General features: G+C 42.6%; 1 protein-coding gene across 1 annotated transcript in view; it reads right to left on the reverse strand.

Annotated features, from left to right (window-relative positions):
• Positions 1-17,742, reverse strand: part of dysf (dysfusion) — a 612,128-nt gene that overhangs the window by 368,919 nt on the left and 225,467 nt on the right. The window contains exon 2 of the mRNA XM_067137734.2: positions 3,632-3,693. Within this exon, the coding sequence (XP_066993835.2) occupies positions 3,632-3,693 (62 nt within the window). The remainder of the gene's footprint in view (positions 1-3,631; positions 3,694-17,742) is intronic.

The raw sequence follows: 17,742 nt of genomic DNA on the forward strand, positions 1-17,742 counted from the left end.
TTGGGAATATCAAAATGAGATCCAGAAATGATAAAGACTGATAAAGGACATTAACGGCATTTCGCATATAATTAAATACATTTTGTGTTTGAAATCTTCACATAGGCAATAATATGGCATTTCTCGTGTGTATAGATATTTCATGTGACTCTATCAGTTATTAAATTTTTGTTTTGAATAGGGAACAATCCATTCTTATGTTATTAATATAGCGTATTCCTCTCACTATTGCACCCTACTTTCAATATGTTTAGATTAAGTGCCCACTTTACTTACGAACAGCACCACTGACTAGTATGCTCTTGAGCGTAGCCGTTGTGCCAGTTGAAATTAGGGAGGATGGGACTTCGGAACCCGAAGTTTCTCACCCAGAAGATCTCCACACAAATATTTATTTGTGAAGTACTATTTTATATTGAGCACTCTGCCGACCCCGGGACAGGCGCAGTATGAATGCGAAGTGTGAGTGTCTGTAACACAGTACAGGAGTGTAGATGTTCAATTATTTTTCGCGGAAAAAAGTACAATACTTATGGAATGAAACAAAAATGTACTTTCACATTAATGTACAAAAGTCCGCCTCTGTGGTACAGTAGTTAGTGTGATAAGCTGTCACCCCAGGAGGCCCGGGTTCGAATCCCAGCTCTGCCACGAAATTTGAAAAGTGGTACGAGGGCTGAAACGGGGTCACTCTTTCCGGGAGGTCAACTGAGTAGAGATGGGTTTCATTCCCACCTCATCCATCCTCGAAGTGGTTTCCCGTGGTTTCCCACTTCTCCAGGCAAATGCCGGGATGATACCTAAGTTAAGGCCATGCCGCCGCTTCCTACCTTCTTCCTTGCCTGTCCCATCCAATCTTCCCATTCCCCCACAAGGCCCCTGTTCAGCATAGCAGGTGAGGCCGCCTGAGCGAGTACTGTTCTTCCTGCACAGTTGTATTGCCCCGACCCAAAGTCTCACACTCCAGGACACTGCCCCTGAGGCGGTAGAGGTGGGATCCCTTGCTGAGTCCGAGGGAAAAGCCAACCCTGGAGGGTAAACGGATTAAGAAGAATGTACAGACATAGTTTTGGGTACATTAGTTATACTCAGTAATGGACGGTGATGGGAAAAGTACGAAGCGTACTGTTGGGTTGTGGGACTGAACAAAACATCGGTGCGCGTACTACTCCTCGCAGTGGAAATGGCTGCGTCGTTTAATTGGTGGGCGAACGTATCACGCATGTAGGAGAGAAACTTTTGACCAGGTGCTGACTTCAGATAGATGTCGAAATCAAGTACGATAGGTAGTAAATATTGTCCCCGTTCTCACGAAGCTTGCATTCTTATAACAACGTATAGATGATACCTCGGACCTAGTATATAATACATAGATGACGAGCACTGGTTTCCATGCTTACAATGCTGTCGGGAGTAAGTGAGTTCAAAGATGGTTTTCTGTAGTTTCCCCATTTTACGTCGTTAGGTAAGAAAAATGGAATGAAATGGCGTATGGCGTTTAGTGCCGGAGTATCCGGCTCGCCACGTGCAGATGTTTTTTTAAAATTTGCTTTACGTCGCACCGACACAGATATGTCTTATGGCGACGATGGGATAGGAAAGGCCTAGGAATGGGAAGGAAGCGGCCGTGGTCTTAATTAAGGTACAGCCCCGGCATTGGCCTGGTGTGAAAATGGGAAACCACGGAAAACCATTTTCAGGGCTGCTGACAGTGGGGCTCGAACCCACTATCTCCCGATTACTGGATACTGGCCGCACTTAAGCGACTGCAGCTATCGAGCTCGGTGCAGATGTTTAAATATGACACCCATAGGTGACCTGCGCGTCGTGATGAGGATGAAATGATGATGAAGACAATACATAACACCCAGCTCCCGTGCCAGCGGAATTAACAAATTGTATCTAAAATGAATGACCCTGCCGGGAATCAAACCGGGGACCCCTGTGACCAAAGACCAGCACGCTAAGCATTTATCCATGGAGCCGGGCATAGCAGGTATATGCTGGGGCTGTACCTTAATTATGGCCACGACCACTTCCTCCCCAATCGTAACCCTTTCCTATCCTATCGTCGCCATAAGACCTATTTGTGTCGGTGCGATGTAAAGCAAGTTGTAATTAATTATTAATACGATGATATCGAGAAATTGATGTCACTAATTACAGCTAGAACCCCAGCCCTAAAACACACCCGTGTTAACATAAGCATACCAGGAGATCATGATGTTGCGACATATCCACGCCAAGGATTGGTTTTATTCCATGATTGTCCACTAACTTTGTAAATATTTTAAGTATTAACAATCAATACGATTTTTTGCGTAGAATAGATTGATATTTTCGAAACCTAAATTGGGCCGGCGAGCGTTACAGAAACATTTGAGTTAAAAAAGGAACATAATTTCTAGACAACAGTGTTTAATATCTCATTGCTATGAGGATGTACAGTGTATCTAGCGACAAGAGCCTTGTCTCGGTATGAGGTCATCAGGTGATGTAATAGTACTGTAATCTTGTGGTACTAAAATCGCCATGATGCGCGGCTATCAATTGGTGTAGCTCTTGACTCCGGCGTGAGGTGTCGTTTGATTCATATATGGAAGAAACAAATTTAATAATAGTGAACATTTGAGAAAGGTGTGGTACAAAGAAGTGCGAACGTTTTATTTTGTAAAATGATATATGGAAAATAATGGCTTCAGAAATATCAAAAACCCATTTGAGAGAATAGCGACTTATCAGAATTCCAAAAAGTCCAAAATCGCAAATGTCGGGCATTAAAACAGTTATCGCGAGCGTCTCAAATTGAAGGTGGCTCACCATCTTGCGGCGGTTGGCGGCAATTGATATGGAACTCATGATCTTGAAGGCGTGTACATTTGTTTAGAATCAAGAAATAAAATGTCAACTAGGTACTCTATTTCGGCAGTACCTATGACGTGGCACGTAATTTATGTCAAAACTTGCGACGTGACCCAAGCAGAACCCCGTTCCATTTTCTCCAGCCGTTGTCGAAACATCCAGAAGAACTTGGGCAGGTACATAAATAAGGGTGAATACAGCATGGAAGTGGGAGCCTCCGTGGCTCAGACGGCAGCGCGTCGGCCTCTCACCGCTGGATACCGTGGTTCAAATCCCGGTGACTCCATGTGAGATTTGTGCTGGACAAAGCGGAGGCGGGACAGGTTTTTCTCCGGGTACTCCGGTTTACCTGTCATCTTTCATTCCAGCAACACTCTCCATTACCATTTCATAGCATTTATCACTCATTAATAAATCACCTTGGGAGTGGCGAGCCCATTGTAAAAACAGCCTATATATGTTTCACTCATTCCATCCCTGACGCGGTCAATGACTGGATAACAGGTTGTAGGTTTTTTACAGCATGGAAGTGATAAAGTTAAACAATGATCACTACCAGACGTACGGCACCGCCGATGAGCTCACGAAAAGTGAAGTGCGAACAGAACCACAAACACGAATTGTACTCAAGATCTACCTGCGGGTCACGAACTACAATTTTCTCGAACTAAGCTAATCAGCTCGTGCCAGTGGAACAACTACACTGATACAAGCCTTATTCTTAGTGTTATGTAACATAAGAAGAGCTGATGATGCATACATTTCCTACCTTGGAGAAGCCGATGTTCGGAGTGGGCATGTGATGGAGCGTTATGTCGTGTCTCTTGAACACTGAAACAGAAAATAAGTCCTAATTGTTAATTTCATACCCTGAACCACTTTAGAAACTCAACTGTTAACAAAAACATAGAATCACAGTCCAATATAACATAAAACTGTTAAAAAGATTATAATATTAAGAATTGATTTTACTTCAAATAGTCTCCAGTGATACAAAACATGGACGAATGGTATGATAGCAGGTAAATACGTTGGAAATTGAGTGGTTATATGAGTAGGCTTACTATTTTTAGGGTGAAGAGATCTTATGATCCTCTCACCAGTTTCTTTCCATGATACATCTACACTACAAATAAATAAATAAATAAATAAATAAATAAATAAATAAATAAATAAATAAATAAATAAATAAATAAATAAATAAATAAATAAATAAATAAATAGATAAATAAATAAATAAATAAATAAACTGCCTGCTATCATTTCTTGATGGATACAGTACTTTTGCATCCATCTCTTGGCACAGGCCAGAGCAAAGTGTAGCTTCCACTGAAGTCCCAGTCTCATCCATGGCTGTGACAATATGGAAGCTGCTGGGGTATGGGTGGTGCTGATTAATGACATTCAGAGCACAACCAGTGTGTCTGAGTGTCATGAAAGGTGTTGCTCGTAGGGTTAGTTGTGCTACAGTAGCACTGTCTGGCCCAGTGAGGAAAGCAATGGCAAACTACCTCACTCCTCATCTTGCCTAGTACGCCTCATTTTGGTGCTGTCAATGGTTTTTGTGGTTTCCCTATAACTACATAGCCTTTGGTGATGCTATTTGAGCATCCAACCAGCCTCTGGGCTTATGACCTAACAGACAAATAAATAAATAAATAAATAAATAAATAAATAAATAAATAAATAAATAAATAAATAAATAAATAAATAAATAAATAAATAAATAAATAAATAAATAAATACCTCTCCACCTCTGTGGTGTAGTGGTTAGTGTGATTAGCTGCCACCCCCGGAGGACCGGTTCAATTTCCGGCTCTGTCACGACTTTTGAAAAATGGTACGAAGGCTGGAACGGGGTCCACTCAGCCTCGGGAGGTCAACTGATTAAAGGTGGGTTCGATTCCCACCTCAGCCATCCTCTAAGTGGTTTTCCGTGGTTTCCCACTTCTCCTCAAGGCAAATGGCGGGATGGTACTAACTTAAGGCTAAGGCCGCTTCCCTCCCTATTCCTTGCTTCTCCCTTCCAATCTTCACATCCCCCCCACAAGACCCCTGTTCAGCATAGCAGGTAAAGCCACCTGAGCGAGGTATTGGTCCTCCTCCCCCGTTTCATCCTCCGATTCAAAGTCTCACGCTCCAGGACACTGCCCTTGAGCGGTAGAGGTGGGATCCCTCGCTGAGTCCGAGGAAGAAATCAACCCTGGAAGTTAAACGTATTAAGAAAGAAAGAAAGAAAGAAAGAAAGAAAGAAAGAAAGAAAGAAAGAACTAAATAAATAAATAAATAAAATGCAGCTAAATATCAAGGTACATTCAGCTGTTATTTTTTTCTGTAGCTGATGCTTCATTCTTTGAAGCTTAACACCAAATGATAAATAGCCTCGTGACTTAGTGGGTGTCTAATTAGATATCTTGCGTATCTTATCAATGTTTTTGTCAATATCAGTGTATGTGTGTATGCCCATCAACATTGCTACGGTACAAGATCTGTGTCACAAAGTTTATTATTTATATAAAAAATAATGCACTGCACATACTGCTCTCAGAGAAGTCAGAATTTTCTATAATCCTTGACCATTCGTTTGGGGTATATGTGTTTCATTCACAAACTGAATCATACAGATTACAGATTCTTATCATGAGAAAAAATAAATACAGCCGGCGATGGAAGTCAGGACCAGACATCGCTATCTACTACACTAGAACATGCCTCAAGAATTCCTTAAACATGCGCATGAGGGCGTCTGTAAATCAACCTCATATGAGTGGAGAATAAATTACGATACTATGATACTCCGTACCTCTTGTAAAAGGTGACTAAAATACATGACCTACCACGAATTGTCAGACTGGGAGCTTGGGTGAACATTATGGAAATTCTCGCAGCGACTGCCTTTGCTTCCCCATTACTTCCTCTAGTATACTCACTTTCATCCTTTTCCATCCGCCCTTTGTTAACTGTTGTTCTCTTCCGAACCGGACTCTATTAGGTTTGAGAGACCTACGGAGTTGTTCACTTTCTCTTTCGTCTTCCCATCGTTAGAGATAACAGGGAATGATTTTTATGTCTTGCTTTTCGCCTTAGACCATCACCACTATTCAGAATCCAGACTTGTGAGCTGATGTTTGAACATGTATCTGAGTGTCCTGCTAGAGAGGACACTTTGCTGGTACACTGTACCAGAGGGTGAATATTGTTTTGCGGAGGAATGCTAGTTGGCGGGTGTTAAGAGCTGTGGGTGTGCCGGCCGGACAAGACAGGTCCATGGCGCTCCCCGCACGTGCTGGTCGCGCTGAAAGGACCCATAATTAATGATGCATTGTGGATCAATCCTATTTTAATAAGGCTGCCTGGGCTAGAATTACAGTAATCACACTAGCCGGCCGATTACACTCCAGATAGCATTGATCTTCGTCATGTCCCTGGGGCATGAGGCGTGAGGGGGCCGCCGACACCTGTGCCAGCATTGTACCGGCGTCACCAAGAGGCGCTCATCTTTGCCAAACGGAATTCAGCTGAATTCTTTGACCAAATAAGATGGCTAATGACAATCACAGCATGTTATCACCGAATACAAGGCGTTGTAGATATTGGGGGCGAGCGTGACACCGACTCACTTACTTTGCTACCAAATCAATATATTGAAGCTAGCGGTCATGATCTTCTATAACTCAGGCAATTCAGAATAACTGGGAATGTGGCTCTTAGGATTCGAAAATGTTCGAATTATCAGAGGGAAAAAACATGAACTACTTACATTGCTAACAGCATTTATCATTTAGATTATATCTCATAGCTTAGCTTGTGTTAGAGCTACAGTAGGCTATACTAGAATTTAATTAACAATCCGCGAAAAGCCAGAGTGAATAATCTTCTGTATAATACAAGATTTAAGAGAAACTGACGGTACATTTGAGTATCCTGAGTTACCGAGTTCGATAGCTGTAGTCCCTTAAGTGCGGCCAGTATCTAGTATTCGGGAGATAGTGGCTTCGAACCCCACTGTCGACAGCCCTGAATATGGTTTTCCGTGGTGGTCCGATGTTCACAGCAGAAAATGCTGGGGCTGTACAGTAATTAAGGCCACGGCCGCTTCCTTCCCATTCCTTGACCTTTCCTGTCCCGTAGTCACCATGAGACCTAGCTGTGTCGGTGCGACGTACAGCAACTTGTAAAGAAAGAAAAGTGTCCTGAGTGTAGGCAGTGAGGGGTGCTTATGGAGTCTCTTTCCAACCTCGTCATCCTATCAGTCTTATATTAACGGATCCACAAAGACGCACACGAGATGATGTCAGTTGATACAATTATATTTTCACATATATTTACAAATTAATACACACATAACCTTAATCACCGTTGTCAACAACAAAACATTCACATCACAAGCCGCCATTTAAAGACAACTGCCAATCGCTGCACATCGAGATGACAACATTGAAACACAAATAAAACAGTTGACTGCTTAAAAGCATGTCGCACACGTTGTTACAAGCATGACCTTGCTACATCATAACTCCAATAACTCCCAAACCACAAATCAACAGTAATTCACAATAAATAATTTCATCGTCAAGATCGCGTCTTTACATACTGTAGGTGCCTGGCCAGGCTCTAGAAAGTTACGTCATAAAAAAGCTACCTTCGAGAATATACTAGAGTGCGAAATACATAGGTTATAATGGATGGATTGTTCTTAACCGTTCTAGTGCCTTATTAACATTCTGGAAGTTACAGTGTGTTTCACAATTACGGATTACAATATATATACAGGTAAGAATAAATTATATAATATTAATTTACAGGTATTTACATTAACGGAACTGATATCAATGTCTATTTACAACACGTTTCATAACCTCACACACAATGCGATCGTATCGTAATAATAATACAAATGCTGACATGATGTAACACTTCACAGCCATATATACAAGTAATAATAATAATAATAATAATAATAATAATAATAATAATAATAATAATAATAATAATAATAATAATAATCACAATCGTAAAATTAAAATAATATAATAATAATAATAATAATAATAATAATAATAATAATAATAATAATAATAATCGAAAAATAAGAATAATCGAGCTCGATATCCACATTAGTTACCCATGGGTGAGGGAATATTCTTTTCAAATTATATCTGATATCGCACTTGCGTCAGTATGTACAAGCAAAGGAATGTTTCGAATAAAGTAAATAATCTACAAACAAATTTGAAATGCGCAGGTCGCTTCATCTGCACTAACAAAATAAACACATTTGTAGGGTACTTAATCTTTTCCCACACTCTGGTGCAGTCGTGGGTGCTAGTTGTGTCACTCACGTGGACTTCGCCCGTTTTATGGTCGGATACACCTCTTGACGCAAACATTTTGTGGAAGGGTGTATTCACTACTGCGAGTTTCTATGTTGGTTGGTCGTGTGGTGCGTTGTGTATGAATGAAGCTATGTGAATTAAGATAAATAAAAAATACCTTATCCCCGAGACAGGGGATTTAGCCAATTCCCGACCTTCTGATCTGATTATTCAATCAGGAATCCTGGCGTTAGGGTAGTTAGTGTTTCACACAATCGCTTGATATTATTGTTAGTAGATTGTTCTTAATCTGCTTACAATCCAGGTTTGGCTTTTCCCTCGGACTCAGCGAGGGATCCCACCTCTACCGCCTCAAGGGCAGTGTCCTGGAGCTTCAGACTCTGGGTCGGGGATACAACTGGGGAGAGTGACCAGTAACTCGCCCAGGTGGCCTCACCTGCTATGCTGAACAGGGGCCTTGCGGGAGAATGGGAAGATTGGAAGGGATAGACAAGGAAGAGGGAAGGAAGCGGCCGTGGCCTTAAGTTAGGGATACCACGGTAAACCATTTCCAGGATGGCTGAGGCAGGAGTCGAACCCACCTCTACTCAGTTGACCGCCCGAGGCTGAGTGGACCCCATTTCAGCACTCGTACCGTTTTTCAAATTTCGTGGCAGAGCCGGGAATCGAACCCGGACCTCCGGGGATGGCAGCTAATCACACTAACCACTACACTACAGAGGCGGACTAGTAGATTGTTTTGGAAGTTTAAGTTGAGGACTGTCATTCTTTTCCTATCGTTCTTATATCACACAAATGCATGCAATAAGTTTCGCTGATATTGGGGTAGGGCTGGGAGGTAGCGACCGTGGTACAACTGAACCTGGTAAAGTAAACTCGCCCGAGGTGGTGCATAACTCCAATAGAAATGAGCTGCAGGCACCATTTTAACCACATACCAGTCCTCCTGCCATTCTTAAATATTGAAAGTACCGGGAATCGAAACCCCCGACCTCGAAGACGACAACTAATAGCGCTAACATTAGGCCTGCCATGCGGTTAGGGGCGCGCAGCTGTGAGCTTGCATCCGGGAGATGGTGGATTCGAACCCCACTGTCGGCAGCGCTGAAAATGGTTTTCCGTGGTTTCCCACTTTCACACCAGGCAAATGCTGGGGCTGTACCATAATTAACGCCACGGCCGCTTCCTTCACACTCCTAGGTCTTTCCTATCCCATCGTCGCCATAAGACCTATCTGTGTCGGTGCGACGTAAAACATTAGGCCTACGCTACGAAGGCGGATGTGAAAATAGGAAACGGTACAAAAATATTTTCAGCGCAATTCGCCCGGTTCTTCCTCTCTTCAAATTCTAGACATGTCCCCTGTACAGCCGATGACCCTGTAGTTGGTCGACAGTGTATCTCACGTCGTGCTCTTTATAACAATTAACCAGCAAGTAGCGAGGCTCGCAGTGTGGGAGGCAGCTGGCAAGCCCCAGGCTCAGGCGATGTACTCCACCCGGCACACTATTATATTCAAAACACAACTAGCTCCATATTTATTTATAGTCTGACTGCAGTCCTGAGATCAGAGCCCCAGGCTAGTCCCGTTCCGTACCATTCAACAGTTCCTGTTCCCTACTGACGTATTCTGATGCGTTCACCTTACAAGCATCGAATGTCCCACATCGACTAATGGCTAATTGTATACACATTAGATTCTATCTTGGGATAGTATAGACTGTCTTGAAAATCTCTTTTATTCTGAAGTTATTTTTCTTTCTTTCCTGTGTTCCAGCAATAAAGTGAACTGTAAGATATCTACTCAAGCTGAACACAATATGCGTTACTGATAGATGATATGTCTATGTACTTTGTCCAAACTTACGTACCTTGACTTATTACAAAATAAATAAAAGCTATCTCGTACAGGCCATGAAGTTAGCTCTATGCCCGACAACCTTTGCTCTGCTGGAATTAACCTGGGTTTTCTGTTTGGTGTAAACTGAATGTACTATCAATCAATACTGATCTGCATTTAGGGCAGTCGCCCAGGTGGCAGATTCCCTGTTTGTTGTTTTCCTAGCCTTTTCTTAAATGGTCGCAAAAAAAAAAGGAAAATTATTGAACATCTCCCTTGGTAAGTTATTCCAATCCCTAACTCCCCTTCCTATAAACGAATATTTGCCCCAATTTGTCCTCTTGATTTCCAACTTTATCTTCATATTGTGATCTTTCCTACTTTTAAAGACACCACTCAAACATTCGTCTACTGATGTCCTCCCACGCCATCTCTCCACTGACAGCTCGGAACATACCACTTAATCGAGCAGCTCGTCTCCTTTCTCCCAAGTCTTCCCAGCCCAAACTTTGCAACATTTTTTGTAACGCTACTCTTTTGTCGGAAATCACCCAGAACAAATCGAGCTGCCCTTCTTTGGATTTTTCCAGTTTTTGAATCAAGTAATCCTGGTGAGGGTCCCATACACTGGAACCATACTCTGGGTACTAAGGGCCATGCGCCTCTCCGAAAGTAAAAATCTCATCGACTTCCTGAAGAAGGATCCAACTCACGTCCTTCTGGATAACGACAATACCGCTTCGGATATTCGGCGGATTGACTCGGTTCCTTCTATGATAATAGATTTCTCAAACGAAACCGACCTGCTGCCAGGTTTTCAGTTTCACCCCAACATACAATTGTCTATGAAAGAGTGTAAGAAAAATTAACGGTACATTTGAGTATCCTGAGTTACCGAGCTCGATAGCTGCAGTCGCTTAAGTGTGGCCAGTATCTAGTATTCGGGAGATAGTGGCTTCGAACCCTACTGTCGGCAGCCCTGAAGATGGTTTTCCGTGGTTTCCCATTTCCACATCAAGCAAATGCTGGGGCTGTACCTTAATTAAGGCCACGGCCGCTTCCTTCCTACTCCTAGCCCTTCCTGTCCCATCGTCGCTGTGACACCTATCTGTGTCCCGTGTCCGTGCGACGTAAAGCAACTTGTAAAAAAAAAGTTTTGGCAAATATAACGGTGCTAGGTGTTGCGTGGCCTCTTTTCCTCTTCTCCTTTATCCGCCTGCGATTAAGCACATCAGTGGCGCTTTTGGTGTTTTTTTTTTCATGCCTGACCACAGGAAAATGCCCGTTCGCTGTAATCTCCTTTCAAACAACGATCTTTTCTGAAAGTTACTGACACACCTTTCAAAAACTTCTCGTGCTAAATATAGTCACCTTCGATTCCTTACAGGACTAGTCGCAGGCAATGAAGATGATTTTTTTTTACAATTGGCTTTACGTCGCACCGACACAAATAGGTCTTATGGCGAGAATGGGGCAGTAAAGGGCTAGGAATGGGAAGGAAGCGGTCGTGGCCATAATTAAGGTACAGATCCAGCATTTGTATGGTGAAAAAATGGGAAACCACGGAAAGTCATCTTCAGGGCTGCCAACAGTGGGGTTCGAACCTACTATCTCCGAATACAAGCTCACAGCTGTGTGCTCCCAACCGCACGGCCAATTCGCTCGGTCTAAAAAATAAAAGCAACGAGCTTGATGCTCACTTCATATACTGACTTTGCTCTAAGGGGAAGTGTAAATATAGACTTACGAGAAAGAGGTGTAAGTATGAACGTGTTGACAATGGAGGGGAACGAGCCACGAATGATAGGAAAATAAAAATCTCGGTTAGCCTCGCAAACCTAGCGCTGATTGTCAGTTGCCAAGGGAGGTAGGTCACGAAGGATGAAAATGGTAGGAGGGCTGTACTATATTGTTTTACACTTTGTTTTCTACGCCCGGTCATGGTTCACAATTCACTTTTGAAGGTCGTGATGTATAAGTAGTGTCTTGTTCCACCGTTTGGTAGCAGCATACGTATAGGGGCCAACGAATGCACTCGTCATAGCCATTTTATAACAATACTGTCAGCGTAGGAACAGACAACATGGAAAGCAACCGTCAGGAACAGCGCTATACGACTTGGTTCCTATGGAAAGAAGGCGTGAACATTGTAGAAATTCATCGGCGCTTGGTGGCAGTCTGTGGAGAACATTCCCCGTCACGGAAAACAGTTTACAACTGGGTGGAAGGTTGGAAAACAGGGCACACATCGGTGGACAAGGGAACCAGTTGTGGAAGGAATGTGATAGTGTCAACACCAACCAATAATGCCCGGGTCGAACAAGCCATCCAATTCAAAGGAAACAAATGCATCACATTTACGGAAATGGAGGCAGCCACGGGAATTAGCCGAAGCATCCTGCAGTGGATCATGCACGGTCACTTACAGTTGGGGAAGGTGTCATCCACGTGGGTGCTTAAGACTCTTGTCTGCAGACGAAAGTCAGAGGCGTGTAGACATGTGCAACGCCTTGATCAATATCCAGCCGACTTCATGCTTAGGCTTGGGACTGGTGATGAGACATGGCTCCATTACCATGAGCCACAAACGAAACAACAATCGATGCAATGGAAGCATAGGGGCAGTCCATCGCCAAAGAAATGTTGAGCAGTGCCATCAGTTGGCAAGGGAATGGCGACAGTGTTGTGGGACACAAGGGGCATCATCCTCATTGATTAGCTGGAATTTGGGGCCACGATTAACAGTGCAGCATATGTGGCAACCCTTAAGCGCTTACGTCGTGCCATTCAAACTAAGCGGTCAGGTAAATGGGCTAAAGGTGTGCTTCTGCAGCATGACAATGCCCGGCCCCACACTAGCCGAGAGACCACCGCTGTCCTTGATCAAAAGGGATTCACGGTGGTGCCATACCCACCATACTCTCCCGACTTGGCACCAAGTGATTATCTCCTGTTCGGGAACATGAAGAAACCTCTGCGTGGACGCCGTTTTGCAGATTTTGCAGAATTGGACACAGCTGTCAAGGAATGGGTACGCAGCACTCCGAAAGAATGGTTTCGGGAAGGTCTGGAAAGACTGACACATCGATGGCAAAAGTGCATACAGTTACAAGAAGATTATGTTGAGTAGGTGGACGTAACAACTGATATGTAATGTACTTCATTTGGGTAGAAAAAAATAGTGTAAAACAATAAAGTAAGCCCTCTGCATTTCGAAGTGATATCTGACTCAGATGAGGGCTCCATGGACAGCGAATTCGGTCACAGAACCCAATCAACACATGTCATTACGCTGACCACGTAACACTCAATATCTCCATGCCATCTGGCTTGGCGGTATTCACTTTAACGGCATATATGTGCCACGGGTTTGTTTTACTATATTGACAAACCTCCGCTAGACAGTCTAAGAAATAGGTTCCTGATGTTGCACGCATACCCCATCATGTACAAACATATCGTTGTCAGTATTACCATGACGGTATTCTATTCGTCTGAGGTACCGTCTTTAGCTGGATTGTTTGGTTTCCTCGCTTCTTTCCAGCTTTCCAGTTGAACTCTCGAGGATGAGTGAACCCCATTCCAAGTCACAACTGAACGAGCCAGAAATCGAACCCGCGATCTCTGAGTAACAGAAAAACACGCTACTTCACATCATGGGGCTGGCAATCATATTTCTGTGGATGAAGGCGGACCAATGTCAAAGGTGATCCTTGATCGACTTGTATGATATCTGAAACAAGCTTAGGCTCCTGCTTCCTTCAGAAGTACGTAAAACCAATTTTAATCTATGCTATAGATATGCAGAACCATCCATCTGAAGATTAAATTCTGGGATGGGAAGAGCTCGAGTCTATTCTGGTTTCACATTCTTGATGTTGATAGAAGACCAGGACGTAGTGCACGGTGAAATGTAGCTGATGACATAATTGGTACTTCATAGTCGATATCAAGGGAACCTGATTTAGATGTGGTATTTGCATACGAAACCCGCACCGCAATTACGTATACAGCGTTCAACGAGATTACGCAAATGAAGGCAGAGAAAATTTGATGGATGTGTGTAGTCTTATACTCCGGTACTGAGAGATGTATTTCAAACATTTTTTACCTCTAGCAATATATTACTGCTCCCAACTCCTTCGCTGAAGTTTATATCTTGGCATCTAATTCACACCCTTCTGGTAATAACTAATAATGACTGAACACACTGCAATGAGGTCATCGATTCACAGATTCCCAAATTCGATTCCTGCCGAGTTGGACATTTCTGCCTGATATCATCAGTTCTTCTGGCTCAGGAACTGAGTGTTTCTATTCGCCCTGATCATTCACACACAACACAACACACTACTGCCGGCAACCATAGAAACTCGCAATTAGTGAATGTATCTCTCTTCATGGGGTCGGCCTCAGGAAGGATATCCTGGGCCATGCACATCGCAACTACGACTGCACGAAGGTGTGAGGAAAGCGTCACAAAATAAATAAATATGGAGAGTATGAAAGATTTAAAATCTAAGTAAATCAGTTTTAAGTTAAAAGTTCATGATATATTTGGGGACTGTTTAACCGAGGGGGTAAAAGCAAGCATACCGAAGGATGAGGGCTCCAATTACTTGTCAAGATATCGAGAAATTTAGGCGAAACTACTGCTTATGCAGAATCATAAGTCCCTGTAGTTCACTCAGTCATTAGCAGCAGGTTTATTTTTTGAGGGCAAAGGCGGCCGGTTATAAAGCTAACCACTCTCTCCCACTCTGTGGCGAGGTTAGGGATAGTGAACGCCTTTAACTCTCATGTTCCAAAAGGAACCAACCGTTTGACTTCCTCTTCAATAGTGTGGATACCAATGCTAATGAGTTATTATGTTAATTTCATACAGGATATCTCGAAACGACAGGTAGAATATTTTATAAAATTCTCGAAACAGGTCGAAGTAAGCGTAAATAATATTATTATTATTATTATTATTGAATATCCAAAGCCGTTTGGGACCATATTTTACATAGTATACTAGGGTTGTAGTTAAAATACATATTCAGTTTTACAATGAAATAGAATTCATGTATCTAATCGGCAGAAAATGAAGTGGATGAAGTTAATAAAATATTTGTTAACAGCGTGGCTTCTTAAACAAATGATACAGGGGTTTTGATAATGTAATGTTGCAATAATTCAAATGAGGGTTCAAGTCATGCCTTCTTCTTTCAAATGCTGCACATTCAAACAGTAGGTGATCCACCGTTTGTGAGGATCCGCAAACACACACGTAGCCATCAGACGATTAATTCTGAATCCATGAAAATAGTAACCACATTTGCCATGACCAGTCAAAAATTGAGTAATTTCAAAGCTTGGCACCAACACGTTACTTTGCAGGCGGTTTAAAAACCTCAGGGAAGAATATTTCTCTGGTAACTTGGCCTCTAGTGGAAGAAGTCCAAATGTTGTTCCATTGATGGATTACGTGCTTCTTTATGACTTTTTAGCGTAGTTAGGTGACGTTTTGTCATAAGAAATTTCCAAATTAGATGTAGCCGCTGCTTTCGCCAATAGATCAGCTTTCTCGTTTTCAGATATTCCACAATGACCGTGAATCCAGTCAAAACAGATGTGCGGACTTTGCTGAGCTGTGGTTCTAATAGCTACAGCTATTGGATTCAGATTATATTTATTATTTATCGCATTCAGCGCAGCTTGCCAATCACTTAATAACCGAGATTTCTTATTGTTAGATTTGCATAATTCGATCGCAGACTTAATCGCCCACAGTTCAGCCTGGAAAATAGAGCAAGTGGAGGAGAGTTTGTACTAGGATGAGAACACCTCAGAATCGTTTTCAAGAACAACAAAGGCGCATCCAACTTTGTCCTGTTCATCTGTGCTTGGTATGCGAAATACATCTGTGTAAATAAAGCAGTCGTGGGTAATTGAACAATTTTCATAAATGAAGTTTATGAAGAGACTTGGGTGATCAGACTGTAGAAAATGACAAGGTTGCTCTAGAGTGGTATTCAGAATGGGCATTGGTGACACTTTCTTTTTCTTCAAAAAAGTGAGTTCAGCTTTTGCTATCGCCGTCAGAAATAGTGGCTCAATGCCTGCAATAAGAAGAGCTGTATCAGTAGAGGTAAGCGTAAATAGAAAGGCGCTTTATTAAAAAAAATATAACAAGAGCTGGAATGTAGAAACTTTATTTCACCGGCAGATGTAAGGATAAACAGAAGTAGAGCACTGATGCACATTACTATTCGGCATAGTCACCATTTTTGTCCAAGCACTTGTTCCAACGGTGCACCAAGGCATCCATGCCGACATGGAAGAAATCTGCCTTCAGTCCATGAAATTTCTTCATAACCGATCGCTGACGGCCTTACCATCGTTCAGTCATTTACCATTCAGGTGCTTCTTGAACGGTCCCTGGGAATGGAAATCACTAGGTGCCAGGTCCATGATGTAGGGAGGGTGGTTCAGATGGCTGATTTCTTCACCAGGGAAGCAACAGTGGATGCTACCAGATACTCTGATACATTAGAGTGCTTGGGATACCAATTCGCAGAAAACATCCTAAACTTCTCTCGACGGGCGTCAAGATACTGTACGTCAATGCCAGACCATACGCAGCCAACAATACTCATGAACTGTAAAGGCGGTTCCAAGCAGTGGGAGTCACTGAAACATCCTTCCTTAAGCCCTGAGCTGGCACCCAGTGATTTCCATCTTTTCAGACTGTTGAAGAAGAACCTGGGTGGTAAGCGATTCGCCGACAATACGGTCGTTAAGCATGTCGTCACAACGTGGCCTCAGGAACTGGACGCATAGTTCTTCCATTGCGACATCGATGCTTTGCTGTGCCGTTGGAACAAGTGTTTGGACAAAAATGGTGACTGTGTTGAATGGTAATGCGCTATTACTGTGTACCTTTATATCTCCCTTTAAAGTTACTTGCGCTACTCTGCACATTATTTACCTTCGCTTCGTTAGTTATTCTACAATTGAAATAACAATATTCATCAAGTTCCCTTCTGACTCCGTTTGCTAATTACTTATTACATCATATGAGTTAGTTCCACTGCATCTCAGCTTTTGAAAAAGATAGATGCTGACTTTAGTTTTTTCCCTTCTGTTCTCGCGGTAGGGGGATTCACCCGGCCCGAGGTCAGTGGTGTTTGAAGATGTTTAGGTTGAGACAAATCCGTGCCATTGGCTTTCGACCTCTAGAGTTGCCTTAACTCTAAAATTTTCTCAAATTTATCCAAATATGCATTTAGAATGGAAATGCATGCCTTTCCAGTCATCAGAAACGTGTAGAACTACATTTCGACAAATTGTGTGTTTATTAAGAAGCTTTGAGGATGCATTGAGAATTAAAGTACTGAGAATGACATGCTGTATCATTGTAGTAATTCAGTTTTCAATTCCAGCTTCTTCGCATGCGGTTGCCGTTAGAAAGGGCATCCGGCGGCAAAACTGGGCTTAACTTACATTAGTACCAACCCTAGATAATTAGGAAAGAGGTCAGGAAAAAAGAAGGAGTGTTGCAGTTTAATTGCCTATATCAAACCTTACCAATTAACTATGCAGGCCTTTGAGCACAACTTTCTGAAATAATTTCAGTTCTTATGAAATGAAATGAAATGAAATGAAATGACGTATGGTGTTTAGTGCCGGGAGGTGTCCGAGGACTTCGGCTCGCCAGGT

This window comes from Anabrus simplex, chromosome 1 (assembly GCF_040414725.1).
Source record: "Anabrus simplex isolate iqAnaSimp1 chromosome 1, ASM4041472v1, whole genome shotgun sequence".
Taxonomy (NCBI): domain Eukaryota; kingdom Metazoa; phylum Arthropoda; class Insecta; order Orthoptera; family Tettigoniidae; genus Anabrus; species Anabrus simplex.